Source organism: Cololabis saira, chromosome 20 (assembly GCF_033807715.1).
Source record: "Cololabis saira isolate AMF1-May2022 chromosome 20, fColSai1.1, whole genome shotgun sequence".
Lineage (NCBI taxonomy): Eukaryota > Metazoa > Chordata > Actinopteri > Beloniformes > Belonidae > Cololabis > Cololabis saira.
Genome location: NC_084606.1, coordinates 33,522,303 through 33,546,747, shown reverse-complemented (window position 1 = coordinate 33,546,747; position 24,445 = coordinate 33,522,303). Strand labels below are relative to the sequence as shown.

The 24,445-nt window shown below is 38.0% G+C and overlaps 1 protein-coding gene across 1 annotated transcript; it reads right to left on the bottom strand.

Annotated features, from left to right (window-relative positions):
* Nucleotides 1-1,856: 1,856 nt before the first annotated feature.
* On the bottom strand, nucleotides 1,857-24,445 carry tnk1 (tyrosine kinase, non-receptor, 1). Its single transcript, XM_061709618.1, has 14 exons — nucleotides 24,158-24,445; nucleotides 19,993-20,171; nucleotides 18,953-19,023; nucleotides 18,658-18,846; nucleotides 15,047-15,199; nucleotides 13,850-14,127; nucleotides 13,050-13,176; nucleotides 12,748-12,894; nucleotides 12,540-12,634; nucleotides 11,385-11,606; nucleotides 9,765-9,826; nucleotides 6,123-6,598; nucleotides 5,936-6,031; nucleotides 1,857-2,331 (listed from the first exon to the last, which is right to left on the bottom strand). The coding sequence occupies exons 2-14, from the start codon at nucleotides 20,147-20,149 to the stop codon at nucleotides 2,155-2,157; spliced, it is 2,250 nt and encodes a 749-aa protein (XP_061565602.1). The 5' UTR covers nucleotides 20,150-20,171; nucleotides 24,158-24,445; the 3' UTR covers nucleotides 1,857-2,154.

The window sequence follows — 24,445 nt, the reverse complement described above, 5'->3', positions numbered from 1 at the left end:
TTTGAGTTATTCTCTTGTTTCCTTGTAGGGAAAATGCAGAAAATGGTCCGTGAGAGGGTAACTTTTAACATGTGGAACGTCTGGTTTCACTTAGAGGGATAAAAAAAAATAAAAACATGCCGTCACTATCTGGGGCAGCATCCTGGCCTTAACTGACGTCAGGACTGTGTGGGGTCTTATCTCCCTGCACAAGCCACAGACATACAGTATGATATGTGTACATCTACTTCCGCAGTGGCAACCAATGTAATGTTAGTGCGCCATCTCCTGGGAGGAAGAGAGAATTACACACATCTATGAACATGTCGACACATGTCTGTCCGAGGCCCTGACTAATGCAAAATAAAGTATATTTTAATAATTATCTGTAAATAGGGTAATAAATAGAACTGTGCCTGTAAATGGGTTTTTTATACACATTCATTATTGTTTAAGTTAGCAGGTCTGCACTCGGCCAAGTTTACTGAGAAAATACAAACGTAGATAAAGATAAATGTGAAAAGACGAGTAAACCTTGTTATACCAAACCAATCTTTCAATAATTAAATATGCTAAATGATTGTAAATGTAAAATGCTATGAGGAGGTTTAGTGGTTTCAGATCAGAATATGGTGGCGTTTTACAGACAGGGTCAAATTTTCATACCTAAAATTTTTGAGTATTTAAATTTTTTTTTTTTTTTTTAATTTAATGCCGAAGCATGATGTGTTTAACAATTGTTTAACACATCATGCTTCGGCATTAAATTTAAACATTTTTTTTATTTTAAAATAAAATTATAATAATAATTATATTATAATAAATTAGATTAATTAATTAAAATAAATTATAATAAAAATAATTTATTTAAAAAAAAACCCACAAATTTTAGGTATGAAAATTTGATCCTGGAGTAGTGAGGTGCCTTCTTCATAGACTATTAAAAAAAAAAAAAAAAAACTAACTAAATTAGAACATAAAAAAAAATTAAACATATAAACAGCAATTAATACAACAGCATATATGATAATTATTATTATTTTTAAGGGCAGACCGTTTTCATAGCTGATATATTCATTATAATGTGTGTATGTATGTATATATGTATATATATATATATATATATATATATATATATATATATATACATACATACATATACAGAGAGATAGAGAAAGAGAGGCTGGTGAAGATACAATTTCTCTCCAGTAGAACCAGTATGGACACTAATCCTTTATCTGGGGCCATAAGAAGGTCAATCGTGACTGGAACCAGTGCCGTTTCTGTGCCATGATGCATTCTGAACCCTGACTGAAAAAGTTCAAATAGACCATTTCTATACAAATGGTCACATAACTGGCTTGCAACGACCTTTTGCAGAATTTTAGAAACAAATGGAAGGTTGGAGATTTGTCTATATTGGCTAAAATCTCTAGATCAATAAAGGGTTTTTCTAAGTAAATGTTTAATAACTTTAAACATTTACCAAAGTCAAGTTAATCAAAAGTGCTGAGCCTTTTATCTCAGTATAAGGAATTGCATATATTAAAGATGGAATACAGCAACAGACAAAGACAAGTAAAGCTTCTTTCTAGAGTGTTACACATAGCAGATAGTCTGTTTGTACAACAACCAGCTATATTATCTTTAAAATAAAAATGATTATGATTTCTCATCGTTTAGTCTTCATTTATAGCATATAAGTCAGGTTCACCAAAGTCAAATACTTAATCGAGACATGTCACAATGCATTTACTATACTGCTACAAGGTTTGTGACATCTGTACATAAAAATGCAAGACAAAATGTTTAGTAAAATTTGCATGCAGTTTCACATTAGACACAAAAAAAACTGTAGCCATCAAGAGATTGATCAGCAGTTTTATTCAACAAAACATTTTCTAATATAGTTATTACAAATGTATTAAGATATAGTAAAAAATGTGCGGAAAAACAATATAAAAGCAGAAGTTTTAAGTCTTTGTAATAAATTCCTTTTTTTGAATTCAAAAATATCTTTTTTGTTTTATATTCATTTTCCTTCATTTTTTTGTGTGTATTTCACAAGCTTCCTCATGGAAGCAGGTGATGGCAGTTACTTTGGCGAGGTCCACACAACGGAGTGTTCGAACAACAAAGCAGCCGTGTTGCTCCATAAAAACCATCCAAATGTCTTCACACTCTCCTCTCTGTGCTGATCTGCGGTCGCTCCCTCTCCCCGGGGCCGGGCCGGTCATCCCGGGTGCAGCGGATCAGGTACCGGCTGGCCAGCTGCAGGTTCCACTGGTATCTGGAGAGGATCTTTACGCAGTCCTCCCGGGAGCAGAGGCTCAGCGAGTACAGCTGCTCCAGCTGAGGAGACACAAACACCAGGGCAAGGCTGTTAGGACATTTAGAAAGAACTTTGAAATCTAAACTAGAGTACAGATATGTCATATTCCTTTCGGCGCTACCATGTTTTACACAACCACTGTGTACTGTGCACTGTGGAAAGCTCATAGGAATCATCATAATGATATGGCAGTACACGTAGGTCTAAAACAGGGGTCGGCAACCCAAAATGTTGAAAGAGCCATATTGGACCAAAAACACAGAAAACAAATATGTCTGGGGCCGCAAAAATGGAAAAGTCTTGTATCAGCCTTAGAATGAAGGCAAATGGCGAAAGGCGAAATGTTGAGAAAAAAGTGGAAATGTTGAGGAAAAAAGTCGAAATGTCGAGAAAAAAGTCAAAATGTTGAGAAAAAAGTCAAAATGTTGAGGAAATACTCAAAATTTCGAGAAAAAAGTCAAAATGTCGAGAAAAAAGTCAAAATTTCGAGAAAAAAGTTGAAATTTCGAGAAAAAAGTCGAAATGTCGAGATTAAAAAAGGAAAAAGGGAGAAAAAAGAAGAAAAAAAAGAAAGAAAGCAAAAAAGAAAAAAAAGAGAAAATAAAGAGAAAAAAAGGAAAAAAAAGGTCAAACATTTTTGAAAAAGCTCCAGGAGCGACTAGGGCGGCGCTAAAGAGCTCTGGAGCCGCGGGTTGCCGACCCCTGGTCTAAAAGATACAGTGACAGTTATGGCAATCAAGTCATGTGCCTCATTCAATTTTGTGTCTGATAACAAGCAGGATGGACAAGTAAGTCCTTATTCCAGCATAGCAGACAGTAGGTGGATTTTTCCCTTTTTTTTTTAAAATTAAAAACAAAAAAATCTAAAGTAAAACTCTGAATTTGCGATAGGTGACCGGTGTTTTAATTGTTTTTCTTATTGTTGTAATTGTCCTAGTTCTCTTTCTGTATCTCCGTATCTCTCCGTATCTCGTCCTGTGAGACTTCTTCATCATAACAATGAAAAAGAAGATTTTGACTTTTAAGCGGATGGAAGTAACATCTTTAGTTTTTGACAAATTATTCTGACTGCTGCTGCGGTTGCAAAAATAGTCAACAGAGGACGAAGGCAGCGGATGATCATTCAAATGATTATTCAGAGGGCAAGTCCATATGTAATGCAGTAATCTATAATGATAAAGCAGTGTTATAGTACAACTACATCATATGAATGAGGCCAGGAACAGCTGGAAACCACATTTTGATGACTTTACATTGACCGTCCTGTGGTGCCAGAGACGTAAATGTGCAAAAAGTGTTTCATTTACACTTTTGCGATAAACTTGATTATCGACACATCTGGAAAACCATCTTGTGAAAGCCTAAAAAGGTTTTTGAAATATTTGGCTGTTTTTTGGGATTATAGATGTTTCCATTACAGGTTTTTCTTTGCAATGTTAAGGTTTTGCGTAAATCTAGGGGAAATGGAAATGCAACTGGTTACACTAGTTAGACTGTCCTTTGGTGTGGCCCAGGATGCATTGTGTTTGCATTGCTACAAGAATGTGGCTTAGATTAGACCACCTCCGATGTTGCTGCTAAAAGTGGCTCTCCAAGATATTTTGATCATGGGGGTAGTTGGTATTGAGATACAGTAGTTGTTTATCTGAGGTCTCATTAGTCTAACGCTGAGACTGACTGCAATCAGCTGGTTTTTACCATGTTACTCCAAAACAAACAAACTAAAAATCTCCCTTATAAAATATAAATACAATTGAAACTAAAACAATGGCAATGTGGGAAATTCAGCACTGGAACACCTGGCATGGAAACAAAACATGGAAACAAAACAAAGTCACTATAAAATGTGCATGCAAAAAGAGGCTTGGACATAAAAATAACTGAACAGTGGACACAGTAGTAAATCACAGGAACGGTGATCAGGATGAGTGGACTGGACACGTGTACAAACATACATGCTATCTGGACTGTGAAGGATGAAATTAGACAAATTGCTATGTGGTAAACTATGTATCTTACTGAATTCTGTTGTTGATGTGATCATGAATCTTACATAGAACGGGGCGGGACTTTGATAAGCGTCAGCTTCTCCCGTACCCTTTTCGTCATGTGCTGAGTATGCAATGTATAATGTTCTGGAGATGAAATGTGTCTATATAAACATGCCGAAATAAACGAAATAATAATAAAACAAACAAACAAAAAAGAGTCAATTCACCCTCTTCTGTGTTTCTGAGTATACCAGAAATGTATTATAGCTAAAAGGTGCTTCTGAAGCTTACAGAGTTGTGGGTGGTGCGCTTAGATTTTTTTACTCACTGCTTCTGCATTTTGGCTTAGCTTTTGTTCAGTAAATCCGATGTGTAATATTTTATTTTTTGTTGATTTGAGGTTATTTTACCCACGTTGATTCCTGGTAAAGACCACATAACATAAGGAGCCGTGTGCTTTAGTTTTCTCATGAGTCAGTCCCTTATCTTCATGGACTACTCTTTCATTGCCGCGTTACTCTCAAAGCATCACGTAGGCTACCTGCATGCCAGATTTAATCTACCTGCTTCTAGGTTTCCTGTTAGATTAAATCAGCAAACTGGGGCTGAATATCCTTGTTGTTGTTGTTGACTTCTAAGCTTCGCTGAACTGTGTATTTAACCATGATTCATGATTCAAACTTATTTCCTCCTTTCCTTCCTTTTTGTTGAAATTAAATTTTTGCTTTCTATGTGCTGTTGAACTATGTCAAATCCAATGGCCTCACATGAGGACAATGGGTTTATTTTTCTCTATTTCCCTTTCTTGGTCCTGCCCTGCATCCTTGCACATCCTGGTCAGGTTCTAATAATAAAAATATGATACATTGTATTTGCAATATACTCAGCATTTTGAATGAAATAAAGTGCTACAGAGTAAAAACATGGGTATTAGGTTATATCTCTATATCATTTATATTTCTATATCATTTTCAATTGTTTTCTTTCCTATTACAAGGAAATAAAAACTTGCTCCACTGGCAGATTATTCTACTTATTTCTAGTGAAAATGTGCTTTAAACAAATGGAAATCTAAAAACAAGTATTTTAAGTGTAATGAGACTTATTTTGACTAGAAATTGGACATTTGGGCAAGAAATAAAGACAAATGTTCTTGGAAAGAATTTACATGTTTGCAGTGAAGATAGACCTGATGTCCTCAAACGAGTACTTCATGTTTACAGACGTTGTAGCTTGCTAATATTACTCAAATATATCAAAAAAGCATGCCATGTGAAGTTGTAGACATTATTGTGCATAAATATACTAGTTTCAATCATAAAATTAGGTTAGGATTTTTACCTTGTCCCTATTTCTGTCGGGAGCTGCCATAGAAGACTTTCAGTGAGATCCCAAATGAGTGTAATTTCATTATGAGACCACTAGATGGCGCAGGCGGGGGTCCCGGATGAGGACAATGGGTCAATGTTCGTACAAATGAAGTATCATGGCGCAGAACAGCAGAAATGTAATGTCCTCATATGAGAACGCAGGGTCTCAGGAGGTTAAGCTTTTTTACTTGTTAACTTGTTTACTTTTGCTTCCTACGGGGCTTTCTCTTTGTGTGTGCAAACAGACACTTTTCTGATCTGACCTTGAGTTGCTGCTCCGCTCGTACTGGGTGCCAGTCACTACGCAGGAGTGCACGTTGAACCTCTTCAATGGTCGCTCCATGCACGGCCTCCATCACCTGAGCAGAGCAACACAGGTGTTTCAAACCACCCAGAACAAATCTCATACTGACAAACACATCTTCAACAGTGAGAACATTTTCCTCTGACCTGTGCAACAAGACTGTCTCTGGTATTCTGGACATGAGGGGGTTTCTCCCGCTCTCGTACTCCCCTCTGATCTCTCTCTGTGGACTCCTCGTCCAGCTGTGGCGTTGAGCGTGTGATCTGAGCCATTTTGGCCAGGTTGGAGTTTCCTACGGCCTGCTGAGGTGGGAGCTGAGGTTGAGTCTGTGTGTGTGGGAAGTGGACTGTCTGCGGAGGCCACGAGGGGCCTGGGGTTGGGTAAATTGCCGTTTTGTTCTTTTGGGATTTCATGTTGAAACGTTTGAGGTTGGGCGGCGGCGGCCGAGGAGGGGGAATGATGCTGGCCTCGCTGAAGCGGCGAGGATCCTGCTGCATCACCACGCTACGAGCTGCCATCCCTGGAACCATGAGTCTTCCTTGCTGATCCACTTTTAAAGCCCCCACCGTTTGAGAGCGTGGCCGATGTCCACTCAAGACCGACTCCAGGCTCCGAGACATACCTGAGGATCAATGAGATGATGATTTATTTCAAAAGGTTTGATACAAACCAAGTCTGCCAGTCGAGGCAGAACAAGAATCTAATTATGAACTATGAATTATGAGTTAAATCTTCTGGTTCAACCATTTATATGGGTTAAAGGTTAAGCCATGATAGCATATCGGGTCTTAAAAAGCGTATAAATTAATTTCATGGGCAAATGTGATTAAGTTAACAGCTGCTTCCAATTAAATATTATAGCTCAATAACATATATGTTAACAACAACAATACGCAACACTAGAAAGAGGTTCTAAGAGTAAATATAAGCGTATCTGTGAAAGTCAATGAGACAATGGTCTCTGAAACAAGTTGTAATTGACAAAAATAACAATAAATTAAAGCTGCAAGCAGCGATGAAGCTGTTGAGCCGTTAGGCCACGCCCATTCATGCAAACCATGAAATATCAAATTTATCTCCAGGCCTGGCTTGCATGCAACATTTGGTGACTTTTGGGGAACTATCAAATATGGACCAATGAGATGAAGTGGAGGCGTGCTTTTTGGCGTCTAGTGTTGCCACGGTAACGCTTTTGAAAGAGAAAAGCAATGCGCGTAGTCGCAGGATGGAGACGCACAGTTTGATGTATAACACACCTGGGTGCACGTTACGGTTCGGGCCGTTTTAACTGCCGAAAGAATGGCATAAATTGCTCCAAAATTACACGATTAATTCAGAATGTTCGAAATGGCCGACTTCCTGTTCGGTTTCGGCCATGGCGCCAAGAGACTTTTCTTTTAGTTGCGACATGATACAGGTGTGTACCGATTTTCGTTCATGTACGTCAAACCGTATTATGGGGCTTGAGGAGCAAAGTTTTTTCTGTCTGAACCAATCAGATGAAGGGTGGGCGCGCTTTTTGGCGTCTAGCGTTGCCACGGTAACGCTTTTGAAAGAGAAAAGTAATGCGTGGTGTCGCAGGATGGAGACGCACGTTTTGATGTATAACACACTTGGGTGCACGTTACGGTTCGGGCCGTATTAACTGCCGAAGGCATGGCATAAATTGCGCCAAAATTACACGACTAATTCAAAATGGACGACTTCCTGTTTGGTTTCGGCCATGGCTCCAAGAGACTTTTCTTTAAGTTGCAACATGATACAGGTGTGTACCGATTTTCGTGCATGTACGTCAAACCGTATTGTGGGGCTTGAGGCACAAAGTTTTCTAGGGGGCGCTGTTGAGCCATTTTGCCACGCCCATTAATGCAAACCATAAAATATCCAAATTTTCGCCAGGCCAGGCTTGCGTGCAAAATTTGGTGACTTTTTGGGCACGTTTAGGGGGAAAAAAAGGCCCTCCTGTCGTCAGAAGAAAGAATAAAAAGAAAGAAAAATAATTCCTACAGATACAATAGGGCCTTCGCACTGTAAGTGCTCGGGCCCTAATAATAATTTACTGAATACTGACTAATCAAAAACATCTGACATTGCTGTTGAATTGTGGTTCAGTAGAATCATTCAAAAGAAGATTATCTAATGAAACGGGCCTGTTCTAATGATTTGGTACCAATAGAAGACAGTTAGAACACTTTGACCATCACTAAAATAAACACCCAGGTTGGTGAAATGGATCCAGACCATTTGTCTTTCGTGACATGTTTTGGTGATCCGCCTACAGTTTCAAAGCCAGTTTAAAGACTGATTTGTCAGTAAACACCTGTCATTTTTATTTATTATTATCCGTCCACTCCTTCAGCACAAAATGCACAACACTCAACACATAATCTAGATGTCCACCCAGACGTCATATTTCACATATATCACAGCCAGTCAAAGCTGGAGGTGATAAATGACATTTGACTTAGGACACGAGGCTGATTGCACCCTCTCCCGCTTAAGATGAAATAGAGGTTTTTCTTGTTAATAATTACTTAATAATGCTCTATCTATACATTGTTTAATGTTTTGCCCTCCAAAGAGGAAATCCATCTTCTAATTTTTCCTCATTAATCTTTTTTTAATCTCCTGTTTTCCAGTATATATTTGATACACTGCTTCAGTCTAAGTAAAGAATCACTAAATTAATTTAGTTTAATTAATTCATTAATTTAAGCATGATGATGAAAAGGTTTTCACGATCAAAAAATTAACGCTTTCAAACCAGGAAAATGGCCAGCTTAAGATATGATTAAGCTTTGATTAAGACATTATTCAGGGTTGAGTTCAAATGTATTTACAGGACTGTCTCAGAAAATTAGAATATTGTGATAAAGTTCTTTATTTTCTGTAATGCAATTAAAAAAAAACAAAAATGTCATGCATTCTGGATTCATTACAAATAAACTGAAATATTGCAAGCCGTTTATTATTTTAATATTGCTGATTATGGCTTACAGTTTAAAGGAGCTTGAGGCTCCTTTTAAGAAATGAGACTCTCTAGCGCCACCCTTCACCACGACGGCCGTCGGGGGTACTGCAGCCAACAGTGAAGCCGGCACGGGAGAACGGGGAGAACGCACATGCAGCGTCATGTGACGTCACATCCGCAGCCCAGCGTGGGAAATTCGGGACCGAATTGCAGCACATTTTGCAGCACACAGCCTGTTCAAGGCAAAGGAGAGATACACTAGAGGGCTCATTCTTTTGGGTTTGGAACGCTTCATCTGACATTATTACTAGAAAACTTAAAATGTATACGGATTTTTTTCATAAATCCTGCCACAATCCGGCCTCAAGCTCCTTTAAGATTAAGATTCCCAGAATATTCTAATTTTTTGCGATAGGATATTTGAGTTTTCTTAAGCTGTAAGCCATGATCAGCAATATTAAAATAATAAAAGGCTTGCAATATTTCAGTTGATTTGTAATGAATCCAGAATGTATGACATTTTTGCATTACAGAAAATAAAGGACTTTATCACAATATTCTAATTTTCTGAGACAGTCCTGTATATTGCAGAACTTAAATAATAAAGGTGACTGAAGTGTTTGAAAATCAAATAAGTGGCAATGAGATATATATACATAATATAGAGGATAAAATAGCCAAGAAAATACTGTAGCCAAATATAAATAGACCATATTGAAATAAAACAAAACAAAAATCTATATTTAACTTTTATAAAGCATAATTTAAAGATGTACTCAATAAAGTGTGAGTATTTTAGTTTTTTGTTTCTTCCTACCTGCCATCCCCTGCAGATTGGAGCCGTCCCGCTCCCTGCCGGGTCCCGGCCTCCAGCCGCTGCTGCAAACATCACATCAGTAAACACGTCAGACCGACAACCTCAGCTCAGGAACTAAACGGGCTGACAGCAGGTTAAAGTTCAGCGGCATGCTGCGCTTAGCATTAAGCAATAAAAACTCAGCGTTTTATGACACTGGCACGTGAAAAAGTGTTCTTTTGTTCGCTGTATTGCATTCTGTAAAATCATGATCATAGGAATAAAAGGAGTAAAAAGAGGTGACATCTCAAAAATAACAACTGTCAGAGTTCCAGATGAGTATTTCTGGAAATATCTCTTTAATGTGAGAAGGTATTTTTATCTGAGCTGGCAGGTCGTTTAACTCACTCAAGTTTGTTTATGGAAATATAAATAAGTTAACTGCTGAGTCATTTTACTGCGGTGGACTGTTGTGTTAATTCCTCTGTTGTTTTTATCTCTGCAGATCACTGGCCAACAAAACAGCACACATCAGGTTACTTTCAGTTTGATGTTCAATATAATCTGAGAGTGAATATTTATGTGCCTTCCCAACATCAGCAATGAGCAGGGAAGATACATGCAAGATCCTTGTAGCACCCTATAGTGTAATAATTTCCTGAAAATTTATTAACGCCTGAAAATGTAATAATATTTGCACTTAACTCATTCGAAAATGTAATAAAATCCAATAATGTAATAACTTCACCAATAATGTAATAAAATATCCTGACTGATATTGTAATACATTTTTTTACAGATAATGTAATACCTTATTACATTATTGGGAATTTATTACATTTTTAGGTGGGTCTTTTTTTTTTTTCAAAACTGATAATGTAATTAATACTTGACAGATAATGTAATATATAGGCTATGTTCATTTTCAGTCCAGAGTTCTACATTTTGTGTTTTAAGTATCTAAGAATGTTATATACGCTGGATTTGAAACACCAGAATGACTATTGCCTTAAAGGAGCTTGAGGCTCCTTTTAAGAAATGAGACTCTCTAGCGCCACCCTTCACCACGAGGGCCGTTGGGGGTACTGCAGCCAACAGTGAAGCCGGCACGGGAGAACGGGGAGAACGCGCATGCAGCGTCATGTGACGTCACATCCGCAGGACAGCGCGGGAAATTTGGGCCCGAATTGCAGCACATTTTGCAGCACACAGCCTGTTCAAGGCAAAGGAGAGATACACTAGAGGGCTCATTCTTTTTGGTTTGGAACGCTTCATCTGACATTATTACTAGAAAACTTAAAACGTATACGCATTTTTTTCATAAATCCTGCCTCAATCCGGCCTCAAGCTCCTTTAAATTGCAGACTTTGAGTACCATGTAATAAATTCCCAATAATGTAATAAGGTATTACATTATCGGTAAAAATGTTATTACAATATCCGTCGGGATATTTTATTACATTATTGGTGAAGTTATTACATTATTGGGTTTATTACATTTTCGATTGAGTTAAGTGCAAATTTTATTACATTTTCAGGAAATTATTACATTATAGGGTGCTACAATCCTTCAGAAAAACCCAACAAGTCTTTGATTTTACACCAGCTATCATAAAGAGAAACAATCACAGCATGACTGACTTGTCCGGTCCCTCCGGTCCTCCCCAGCTGTGGTCGGGCTTGATATCCCCGTGTCCGGTGTGGTGCATGCTGCCCTTCAGTGGGGCTGAAATGAAGGGTTGTTTAGCAGCAGGGTTATTCCCCGTGCTGCTGGGAGCAGTCGGTGGCATGGCGAGACTGGCGGGAAACAATCCAACGACCCCCGTCCTCTGGTTCTGGCCACGCCACTCGCTCAGCTCCAGACTGCACACAGAGAGTGAAATCATTTGATTAAAACTACCGGTAATTTCCAATTTTGGGTGAAAAAGAAAGGAAACCAGACGAGGATCTGGATGAAATAATCTGTCTGGGTGGCAACGGCACATATGAAATTCATATTTACAACCAAATAAGATTGGATGCATTATAATAGTAGATCTTTAAACTTAGAGTACACATGCATTTTAAAATGAACTCTTAAACTAAAAGACAAAAATGAACCTTCAAACTCCAAGCAGACAGGACTGTCTCAGAAAATTTGAATATTGTGATTTTCTGTGGTGCAATTACAAAAACAAAAATGTCATACATTCTGGATTCATTACAAATCAACTGAAATATTGCAAGCCTTTTATTATTTTAATATTGCTGATCATGGCTTACAGCTTAAGAAAACTCAAATATCCTATCTCAAAAAATTAGAATATTCTGGGAATCTTAATCTTAAACTGTAAGCCATAATCAGCAATATTAAAATAATAAAAGGCTTGCAATATTTCAGTTGATTTGTAATGAATCCAGAATGTATGACATTTATTTTATTTTTTTTTAAATTGCATTACAGAAAATAAAGAACTTTATCACAATATTCTCATTTTCTGAGACAGTCCTGTACACGGCAGGGTTCATGTCAGAGTCATTTCTACCGTGTTTACTTAGAACAACAGCCTTATCTTTTGGTTTGCATTTAGTAAAAACAAGTAACGCAAAGAGTATCAGATCTATTATGTAAAAGACCAGCAGCACAATGACAAGGGTGCGAAAGCAGCCCAACTTGTTCAACAAAGCCAAATGCATTCGAGGAATCTTGGTAAATGCCTGACTCAAACCCCACGTTTCATCCCGACAAAGGCCCTTCTGTGTCTTATGAAGTTGTGTCTTTCCTTTTTATGTTACAACCTCGTGTCTCTCACCCACCCGTGGTCTATGACGGTCACGGGATCGTTGGCCACCAGTGGGAGTTTTCTGGGTTCTGCAAAGTCTCTTGCAGCATGTACTTCCATGGGTTTGGCCTTTAAAACAAAAAAAGAAAAAGAAAAAAATTGCACATTTCTGCGTAGCTACATTGAATATTTTAAAATCGCTGATTGGTTCATCTGTCAGCGGCTCTGATTTAACCGCTGACCTCTGCCACCATGGTGACGAGCTGGGCAAAGCTGGGTCTGTCGGTCGGGTAGCAGGCCCAGCACTTCCTCATGACGCCGTACAGCTCTTGAGGGCAGTCTGGCGGTTTCTCAAGTCGCTCGCCCTCCCGTTCCACGCGCCACAAAATCTGGGTGGAAGAAAGTACATTCACTTGCTGTTACGACTCTGACTCGCCCAAATAAATGTGTGTTACTAAGGGCGGAGACCTGCATTCCAGACCTGTGGGATGAAGAAAGAGAATAAAAGGGTAGCGTGAAAGCTCAGACTCCGACATGTGCGTACCTGCCGGCCAGAAAGACCAAACCAGGGTTCCTCGCAGTAGGTGAACATCTCCCACAAGGTGACGGCGAACATCCACACGTCTGAGGAATGGGAGAACGAGCCGATACGGAGACTTTCTGGAGCACACCTGGAAGAAAAGAGTGTAGACAAACCAGAAAGAAACAGATGAGTCGATTATTATTAATATTGGAGGTTATTTTCTCCTCAAACCAGGCCAGCTGACAGTCTTGCCGGGGCCCCGGACAAAATAATCTAAGATGGGCCCCCCTGCACCCGGATCTCTCCCTCTCCCTCTTCCTCTCCTCTCCCTCTGCTCTTCAGGTTTTTATACAAGCTAATGGACGTTAACATTAGAGCTAGCCAGTTAGGTTAAGTGGTTGGTAAACGTTGGCCAGCTTCACCGTCACCACCTTTTTTAAAAATATTTGTGTGTATATTTGTGTGTATCTCTGAGGCCTCTATTTTCTTCTTCGCTTCTTCTCTTTTCTCTTCTTTTCTGAGCACCGGACTTGTGCTGACCAGACATTTTGACCATTCTAATGTTTGAATTAAATGATAACATAAAATTTTGATCAGCGGCCAAACCATTTTTGTGTTGGGGGTTCTTGACCACAAGGACAATTAGGAAGAAAACTAATAACAAGCTTTTATGTAACTCAAATACTACATATTTTTCCACAAATAGCCATATTTTGAAACATTTTGAAAATTGATTCCATAATTTAATGAGAATAAAAAAAAAGACCCGTTTGTCCCCTCCTATCGGCGGGCGTGCCTCAAAGTGTAAACCATCTTCTCACCATGCGAAAGGGATCCGTCTGTGTGCTGACATGACATAGTGGTCTTTTTCTTGGCTGAGGCCACGCATTAGCCCGAAGTCCCCGATCTTCACGATCTCCTTGGCCGCTAGAAGCACGTTTCTAGCTGCCAGATCCCTGTGGATGAATCTCCGTGTCTCCAGGTACTCCATACCTGCCACTATCTGGGTAGCGAAGAGCCACAGGCGGGCCAGAGGGAAGTCAAACTGCCGTGAGCGGAGCGTGTCGTATAACGAGCCCAGAAGGGCCAGTTCTGTTACCTGGAAGAAAACAAAAATGAGTTTATGTGCTTTCCACGTATGATAAAGCATTTAATTCATCTATGTCGGGGGTCGGCAACCCGTGGATCTAGAGCCGCATGCGGCTCTTTACCGCCGCCCTAGTGGCTCCTGGAGCTTTTTCAAAAATGTTTGAAAATGGAAATCGATGGGGAGGGAAATATATTTTTTGTTTTAATATGGTTTCTGTAGGAGGACAAACATGACACAAACATTCTTAACGTTTTCCAATGCTGTAAAAATGAGTAGAATAAATTTACATTTCAACATTTCTGTTAACGAAGATTTGTACGGAAGAGTATCAGGGCCATGCAGGAGAAAAAATATTTGAGAGGAGAATTAAAAAAAAAAAAAAAAATTGATTTTTTTTTTATTGTGCAATTCGAGAAAAAAGTCGAAATGTCGAGATTAATGTTGAAATACAATTTCAAGAATAAAGTCGAAACTTTGCCCTTTTTCTCAACATTTCAACTTTTTTCTTGGCATTTCAATTTTTTTTCACGAAATTCTGACTTTTTTCTCAACATTTCGACTTTTTTCACGAAATTTTGACTTTTTTCTCAACATTTCGACTTTTTTCTGCATAATGAAAGTGCATAATGAAAAAAAATCTTCCTCCTCTAAAATATTATTTTTATTTTTCTCCTGCCTGGCCCTGATACTCTTCCATAGATTCATGTAACAAAAAGAGTCATGTGTAAAGACATTAGCATGCTACATTTGCAGCCGAGGACCCAGTTATAACTAATATAGATACATGCAGCATGTGTTGTCTTCATTCTAAGGCTGATACAAGACTTTTCATTTTTTGCGGCTCCAGACATATTTGTTTTTTGTGTTTTTGGTCCAATATGGCTCTAAAACATTTTGGCTTGCCGCCCCCTGATCTGTGTCATCTCACCATCTTGAGGGGCTGTGTGAGCACTACGCCGTAGAGTCGGATGATGTTGGGGTGGTCTAAGGACTGCATGGTGGTGACTTCTTGGAGGAAGTCTGTCAGTGTGTCCGTCTGCCTCGACATGCTGCTCCTCAGGGATTTCACCGCCACAGACAACTGAGAGGAGGTAAATACAAACACATTCAAGCAGTCGCATACGCCCTATAGGCCTACCGGTACTCCCGATTAACGAGATTAAGGAAAGGATAAAACAGTGCAAAAGAAAATGATCCATGGATTTGTGGATGTTGATCCAATCTTTTGACTAAATATTAAAAAAAAAGATTAAAAAAAAAAGGGTTCTAAATATGATTCCTGGAGCACTTTGATTGAAACCAGGATAAAGTTAAATTCTTTATTGGTACAGACGGATCACTGTGGATGATTTTAAAGATTTTGGGCCTCTAGTGGCCTTCATCAACGCCGAGGACACAGGAAATGGGGGAAGGGGCTCGCAAAGGAGCACAGGCCAGGATTCAAACCTAGACTGAGCCTCCATTCATGTGGCCAATGCTCAGCCAGGTGAGCTATTCAACAGTGGAGGATTCAGAAAAAGAGATAACTCCAAGCAAATCACCTGAAACCTGAATACTACAGCTATTGTGTAGAAAACCATCACCTGAGTACGATGAAAATCAGGATAATCCTACTACGTTACAAGCAACCTGTTTCAAAGTCATTTGATATTTCATTGTTTACATAAAAATACAGACAAGACTACTAAGTTTCATCTTCCTATCTACTCAACATGACACTGACACCACAAATACACCCGTGTCAACTTTTTTGTAATACAAAAAGACTCAATGGTTGTTTTGTACAAGTTGGCAAAGTCCTTTGTGTGTTTGTTATATTTTTATGAGGTTAACATGTAAGAACTGTTGCATATCGAGTCTGGTTTTTACCAGGCCTTACAGGACTGTCTCAGAACATTAGAATATTGTGATAAAGTTCTTTATTTTCTGTAATGCAAAAATGTCAAACATTCTGGATTCATTACAAATCAACTGAAATATTGCAAGCCTTTTATTATTTTAATATTGCTGATTATGGTTTACAGTTTAAGATTGAGATTCCCAGAATATTCTAATCTTTTGAGATAGGATATTTGAATTTTTGTTTTTGTAATTGCATTACAGAAAATCACAATATTCTAATTTTCTGAGACAGTCCTGTACTTATTAAGCACTCACATACTGGTGATCTGTAATATTTACGGAAAAGTGGGCCAACATATTTACTCATAATTTATAAATAATCCTGGAGCTTCTAAAGATGCATCCAGTAATGAGCGGAAAAATAACATTTCCATTTTGTGAAAAGAAAAAATGTGAAGTTGGATTTCTTCTTCAGGGTTTTAAATAAATGACATGTAGAGCATTTTTGGATAATTCTTTATTTCAGGTGATGTCCATCCATTTTCTATAGCCTAGTGTCTACGGCCAGAGATGAGATACACTCTGGACGGATCAAAAGTCCATCACGCAGCCTCACAAAGACAAATGAGACACTTCAGTGGAACTATATAACCGGTGATGACAGTTCAAAGTTGATATGAAAGCAGAAACCAAAAGCAAAACAGTTTTGTCTTCCCGTTTCTGAAGGGCAGCAAACACAGAATGAGTTGAAGTTGGGTGGAGATGAAACGGGGAAGCTGGACAACTCTACTTTAAAATGGCTCTGTGATGTTACAATACCCTCAAATCTGAACGACTCGGTGAAAGGCGTCATTTCAGACGTTGCTGACCGTAAACAAAGCCACAGTGTTTTAATAATTAAGAGTTTTTGAGCTGAAAATCACTGTTGACTAGGGATAGGCGATATGGACTAAAGAATTTATCACGATAATTTCTGGCATTTATCCCGATAACAATAAAAATGACGATAAAAAAAATACCAATTCAACTCCATCTTTGTAACTATAAATCTATCACCACATTCAGTCTTTGAGCCCCCAAAACACTACTCTAAAAGATACTAAATACTACTAAACTACACCAATTGAATTAATTGAATTAATAAAAACCAATTAAATGAGTTACACCTGTACCGCAAAACTGGAATGACGGGGAACGGGAATTTATCCATCCATCCATCCTTCCATCCTTCCATCCATCCTTCCATCCTTCCATCCTTCCTTCCATCCTTCCTTCCTTCCTTCCTTCCTTCCTTCCTTCCTTCCTTCCTTCCTTCCTTCCTTCCATCCTTCCTTCCTTCCTTCCTTCCTTCCATCCTTCCATCCTTCCTTCCTTCCTTCCTTCCTTCCTTCCTTCCTTCCTTCCTTCCTTCCTTCCTTCCTTCCTTCCTTCCTTCCTTCCTTCCTTCCTTCCTTCCTTCCTTCCTTCCTTCCTTCCTTCCTTCCTGTACGTTGTGCGTGGATTTAACACAGAACCATAAATCAGTTTTACACAAAAACGTCAACAATGAGAATTTATCATTTTTCCCGCGAGATGACAAATTCTTACCGTGGGGAATTTTTTTGACGGTTTATCGTGAACGGTAAAATATCGCCCATTCCTACTGTGTGGTCAACACTAATCCCAAAAAATAACACTACTTTCTTCTTCTCAGAGACAGAAACAGATAATCATGTGACCCACATGATCAATTCATCAAAACTAATGTTTCCATCCACCATTACACACACTATTTGGCCATTTCTTTAACCATTTTAGATTAAACTCAAAGTCTGTCTGAAAAAAAACTAAAAGAAAGTGGAACACAACCACTTTAACAACCCACACGTTTCTGTCACCAAAGAGGCAGCTTTTCTTTCCCTCCCTCATATTTCCTGTTGTAATACTTTCACTTTGAAACGGCATGAGTGGCCAGGGCTGGTCACTTTACGCCAACGCAACCACAGAAAACCCTTCACTCTATGACTGAGTTATAGATACACAGGATAGCGCCTGTTAATACAGAAAAGTAATGCTCGTCACCTTAAATAAACCACTTTACCGCGACAATAATAATGAAAAGGTTTCATATGTTGAAAAAAAATGCAAACATTTCAAAGAGGTGAGGACAACTTGCCTTGTGTTGGTATAAACTGTACATTTCTTCTTATCATTCTAAACCAGGGGTCGGCAACCCAAAATGTTGAAAGAGCCATATTGGACCAAAAACACAAAAAAACAAATATGTCTAGAGCCGCAAAAAATGAAAAGTCTTGTATCAGCCTTAGAATGAAGACAACACATGCTGCATGTAGCTATATTAGTTATAACTGGGGGAAGATGTTTTTTTTCATTATGCACTTCGAGAAAAATTTTGAAATGTCAAGATTAATGTTGAATTACAATCTTGAGAAAAAAGTTGAAATGTTGAGATTAAAAAGGAAAGGAAAAAGGAAGAAAAAAAAGAGGAAAAAGGGAAAAAAAAGAAAAAAGGGAAAAGAACCATAAATCAGTTTTACACAAAAACGTCATCAATGGGAATTTATCGTTTTTACCGCGAGATGACAAATTCTTACCGTGGGGAATTTTATTATTTATTTATTTTATTATGGTATATCGTGAACGTTAAAATATCGCCCATTGCCACTGTTGAAAAAATACTTATAAATGGTTTCTTACCACTTTCCCTGTTGGTGTGTGCCACTCTCCCCTCCTCACCACACCAAAGGAGCCTGAACCCAACTTCTCTGCCAGAATCAGCTCCCTATCCTGGATCAGAGAGGGAAGAGCCCGGCTGCCGGCCTCCGGGGCCTGACTCGGGACTCCCCCACTCCACTGCTCCCCGGCATCCACACGACTGCCCAACACCTGTGTGCATCAGTGCATGTACATGAAAAGCTGCCCGATATAATAACATAAGTATTGAAACGAAATGGAGCCGTAAACGACAGTAATGCAACACAGTTCTTCAGACCTTGGGCATCCATGACCGCAAACGTCCAGCCGTCTTGTAGCGTTTCAGGGCATCCCATAATCTTCTCTGAGCTGCAAGACAAGAAGATTCATAGGTATCATTGCTTATTCAACATCTTTACATCTTTAGATGTTCAACAGGAACATATAATAATGTATTTATCATTTTTCTTTGATATTTCAAACATTAAATGTATATCAGTAAAGTGTGTGTTCGAGTGAATGAAAAAACAGATTTCTGTTTGAAAAGTTACCAGCATGAATTGTCGAATAACAAACCCCATTACGATATTAAGGCATTGTAGATTAAACTTAATGACAATAGACCAGGGGTCGGTAACCCAAAATGTTGAAAGAGCCGTATTGGACCAAAAACACAAAAAACAAATATGTCTGGAGCCGCAAAAAATGAAAAGTCTTGTATAAGCCTTAGAATGAAGACAAATGGCGAAAGGTCGAGAAAAAAAGTCGCAATGTTGAGAAAAAGTAGAAATGTCGAGAAAAAAGTTGAAATGTTGAGAAAAAAGTCGAAATGTCGAGAAAAAAGTCGAAATGTTGAGAAAAAAGTCAAAATGTTGAGAAAAAAGTTGAAATGTCGAGATTAATGTTGAAGTACAATCGCGAGAAAATTGTGAAAATGTTGAGAAAAAAGTTGAAATGTCGAGAAAAAAGTCGAAATGTGGAGAAAAAAAGTCGAAATTTCGAGCAAAAAAGTCTAAATGTCGAGATTAAAAAGGAAAGGAAAAAGGAAGAAAAAAGGAGAAAAAAAGGAAAAAAAGAAGAAAAAAAAAGAAGAAAAAAATATCTAGGAGCCACTAGGGCGGCGCTAGAGCCTCTAGAGCTGCGGGTTGCTGACCCCTGCAATAGACCATAAACCCATAAATACTGGAAAATTTCTATGGATTTGAAGTCTTTGAATGGCAAAAAGAAGACAATAACTTTGCAACACAAGCACTTCAAACTCTTATTTGCAAGATCTCCACATACAAATACAAATATCTTTGACTCGAGAAACCTCTTTTGAATTGATGAAAGATTTACCAGGTTTGCTAATTCCTATCTGCTCCAGGTCGCTCTCCTTCACGTAGGAGAAGTGCTCGACGCGGGTGATGTTGAGGCCATCTCTGAGGCGTAGGTAGAACTTCTCCAGCTGGACCTCAGCCAGGAGTTGGTACAGCCACTGAGTGTCCTGGTCCATCAGCAGGACCCAGCCTAGCAGCCTGCATGGACAAAGGTGAAGAATTCATACATATTTTGCAAGTTTTACACAGTTCTGATTGTAAATTTAAACCAAATCATTATAAATCTCATTAAAATGAGCGTGTCTGTTTGATAAAAAAACAATGAAAAACAATCATTTGCTGGTACTCTGTCTTGGTGTTCATCTTCTCATTAAAGACCCCTTTCAACTGTAACTGCACCCCCACTTCAGCGTTATAAGGTTGCCATGGAAACCTAACAAAGGCCTCGGTGTGTGATGCCGAGGGGCCATTGTTCAGCTTTTAGCCCAGCACCAAGTTTGAACACTCAGCAGGCATGTCATCTGGAACCTGTTTCTGTTTGCAGACCAGAGCTGGGTAGTAACGAGTTACATTTACTCCGTTACATTTACTTGAGTAAGTTTTGGGAAATGTTGTACTTTTAGGAGTAGTTTTGAATCACTATACTTTTTACTTTTACTTGCGTAGATTTGTGAAGAAGAAACTGTTCCTCTTACTCCGCTACATTAGGCTACGTTGAGCTCTTTACTTTTCTTTATCCCTTTTATCCGCGTACGCGGACATCACTGGGTGATTCTTTGGGAAAAATGTTTGTTTTTGCATGTTTTGTCACATTTACACAGACTCAAACACACAGAGTTTCTATGAGTTCATGTTTGTTCTAGTTCTGCCTGGTTAAAAAAGAAAAGTACAAAGGCTGAAATTTTGTGCTACTTGTGCTTAATTAATCTTTTTATTCTGTTATTATTTTATTTATTTTATTATGTATTAAAGTACTTGAATTTACTTTAAGATTATTTTAATTTAAGCTATTTTTTTTATTAATTTAATTTATTTTATTGATTTAATTTGCCTGAAGATGATTATTTTGTACTTTTGTCTGTTTGAATGGTTGTGTTAAAAAATAAATCAGACGTTACTCAACAGTTACTCAGTACTTGAGTAGTTTTTTCACCAAGTACTTTTTTACTTTTACTCAAGTAATTATTTGGATGACAGCTTTTTACTTCTACTTGAGTCATATTATTCTGAAGTAACAGTACTTTTACTTGAGTACAATTTTTGGCTACTCTACCCAGCTCTGTTGCAGACCAAGATCAACGTGTTACTGATGGCAGCGTGAAGAACATAAAAGTCAGTTGAATACATTCACACTTAAAAGATAGCTTTAAGGGGGGAATTAAATCTAAAAACCAGAGTGGCTCGGACAACACTTAAAACGTTCTGTATTTCAGTATGCGGAGTCAAGCTATGGAACAGTATACACGCAGAACTCAAGCAATGCTCAAGTGTGAACCAGTTCAAAAAAAGATATAAAGAGTGCATTATTATGAGATATAGACAGGAAGAGTTACATTAAAAAAATAGCGTGTTAGATAGTTGAATTTGTATGATGTATGTATGTTGACCAGTATATGATATATGCCAAAGGAAGGTTCTATTTAAATGCATAATGTATAAAGTATAATGTATTGCTGCATGGTGTATATTGAGTTTTATAATGTATGGAGAATATGTATGAATATGATGAATATGTGCGTATGTATGTATGTATGTATGTATGTATGTATGTATGTATGTATGTATGTATGTATGTATGTATGTATGTATGTATGTATGTATGTATGTATGTATGTATGTATGTATGTATGTATGTATGTATGTATGTATGTATGTATGTATGTATGTATGTATGTATGTATGTATGTATGTATGTATGTATGTATGTATGTATGTATGTATGTATGTATGTATGTGGCTTAATTTAAGGTGGCGAATTATGTTTTGTGTTGTGGATAACCGGGGCAGGGCTGAATACGTTTTTTTAACTTCTCCCTGCTCCATTTCGAGCATAAAAAAAAAGAAGAAAAAAAAAAAGCCAGTGAGGCATGTTTTTGTTTATGATTGTTATGATTTATATTATACTGTATTTATCATGATTATTATTTAACTATTGTTCTTTGGTTTAAATATAAATATATATATATATATATATATATATATATATATATATATATATATTTTTTTTAGCATGTTCGAAATAAAGTCTTTCATTCATTCATTCATTCATTCATTCCTTCATTCATTCATTCATTCATTCATTCATTCATTCATTCATTCATTCATTCATTCATTCATAGCTGCAGTGATTAATGTACGACAAACAAAGGAAAAGATAGTAGAAAAAGCACAGAGGTGAAAGAGAAGGAAGTTTTTAGGAGTGAAGTAAACACAGACCCAGAAGCATCTAGTGTCAGTTCTTCCCCCGGAAAGGGTTGCAACTCATTTTGTACCTTAGCAACAAGAATCCTGCACGGAATTCTGCACCATTATGAAGAACTAAGCAGTGGAAACTTTAGCTTGCTGGTTGTTTAGGGCCACCAGTGACCAGTCCGACCGGATCCTGCTCACTCTGCGCACATGTAACTGCTGGGGAGACACTGTGTATTGAGATTACACTAAAACTAAGTCCTGGCCTGACTCCTTGGTCATTATTTCCAGCTAGAAATGAGTTACACATACCATTAATGAATAGGAAGTTTCACTTTCTGAGTCATGAGTAGGTTAACAAAACACTGTGGGTAAAAAAAACCCCCAACAACTCCCCTCTTTACCACAAAATGAATTTGGTAAATTGCTCTCGGATAAAAATAACCTCAGCCTTGTACTCTTGAAGCTACTGAAACACTTGACGATAATAAATCACCTGGTTATCAACACACTGAGCTCAGCAGGTATGACTCAATGAGGACCTTCAACATTCCCCCTGTCAGTTCCCCTTGGAGAAAACATTAACATGCACACCACACACTCAGCAAGACAGCAGACGCTATAACGCAATAAGGCTGCTTCCTTTTAAAGACGGTACAAGCCTGAACTTGCATTAATTTCTTCAATGACAACTCCCAATTAAATTACAACTGAGGCTGAGGGAGCGGGAGGCCGACTGTGCAGGGATTTCACAGACCCTGGTTAACAGAGGGGTCTGTGATTAGTCCTTCTGTGTACAGAAGGATGAATGTTTAACCTGTTCACCTACTGAAAAACCCTCTCAGTCTGAGGGCATGAGTAATCAACAGTTATGGTATTTAACAAATACTTTAATGCAGGTGAACATGCACCTGTGAAACTAGTCTGGTGTTTATGACACTAACACTGATTAGTAACTCCAGATGACTAGTATTGTTATGAATCTGCATGTGTAACTATTTGTTTACCATGGTGATGATTTCCTCAACTGAAAAACTAAAACTAATCCTCAAGTCTTAGATAACACTACTATCAGATATGAAGTGTACATCTCCTAAACATTAGTATTTAGCCAATAAAGCGTCTTATATCATATTACTAGATGTGTATTATTGATACATTTAGCATTACTTAGTCTCTCTCGGTGCAAAATAACAGTAAATTCCCCCCTTTTCTTTTTTTACAATCTTCCCTACAAAGTACTGCTTCTTACCTGTATGTCATTCAATGTTATATGAGTTAAAAAGGTCTCCAATGTAAACAAGTGTAATGCTTTCTTGGAATAATGCCTTTTAGTTGACTTTGTATCAGCAAAACTGTACTGTCATGAAACTGTACCTGATCCTATGCAATTCTTCTAATAAATTCTTCAATCAATCAATCAATCAAAACAGTGGGTGGAAGAAACATGCACATGCACAAGTCTTAATATGCACCACATTTTTGGAAATATATTCACAAATTAAAACTGTTTAAACTTATTGAAGTGAAAGGTTTTCCATACATGAAAGAAAAAGAATAAAGTAGCATATAATATCATCTTAAAGTACAAAAGTATGATAGTTTGATACCAGCACCTACTGTACAAAAACACAACACAAAACTGTTTTGTGAAAGGACCCTGTATGGTCATAATTTGACTAAAAAAATACTTAAATGCAGTTAATTTCAACATTTGAAGGGGGTTCCTAAAAGGTTATGATTGTCTCCATGTGGACGGGCAGATAAGAGTTTACCGTTCATCAAAATGACCCGGTCCCCGCTTGTTGACGCGTCCTCAGTCACTCAGGTGATCCATGTCGGCTCTGAAACCTCCGGCGACGTCGACAGATCGCAGATCCTGATCGATCACTGAACCTTATTCATAAATCACAGTGCGATGAGTCCAGAAATGTTTTATTTCTATTATTTTCCAGCAAAGATAGTATAGTCCGCTAATCTACGTTTTCCGCTTTGTACATTAAGTAACCGAAAGTGTGATCTACCTGCCTGCATTCAAGGGTTTCTTCCAGCTCCTCTCGGTT

What these genes read in the sequence shown, in the direction of transcription:
- tnk1 (XM_061709618.1), bottom strand. Translation starts at nt 20,149, where the DNA reads ATGGACCAGGACACTCAGTGGCTGTACCAACTCCTGGCTGAGGTCCAG. An exon ending in TTGGTCTTTCTGGCCGGCAG is followed by an intron (nt 12,895 to 13,049) that starts GTACGCACATGT and finishes TCTTCCACCCAG; the next exon opens with ATTTTGTGGCGCGTGGAACG. An exon ending in CAATCTGCAGGGGATGGCAG is followed by an intron (nt 6,599 to 9,764) that starts GTAGGAAGAAAC and finishes ATTGATCCTCAG; the next exon opens with GTATGTCTCGGAGCCTGGAG.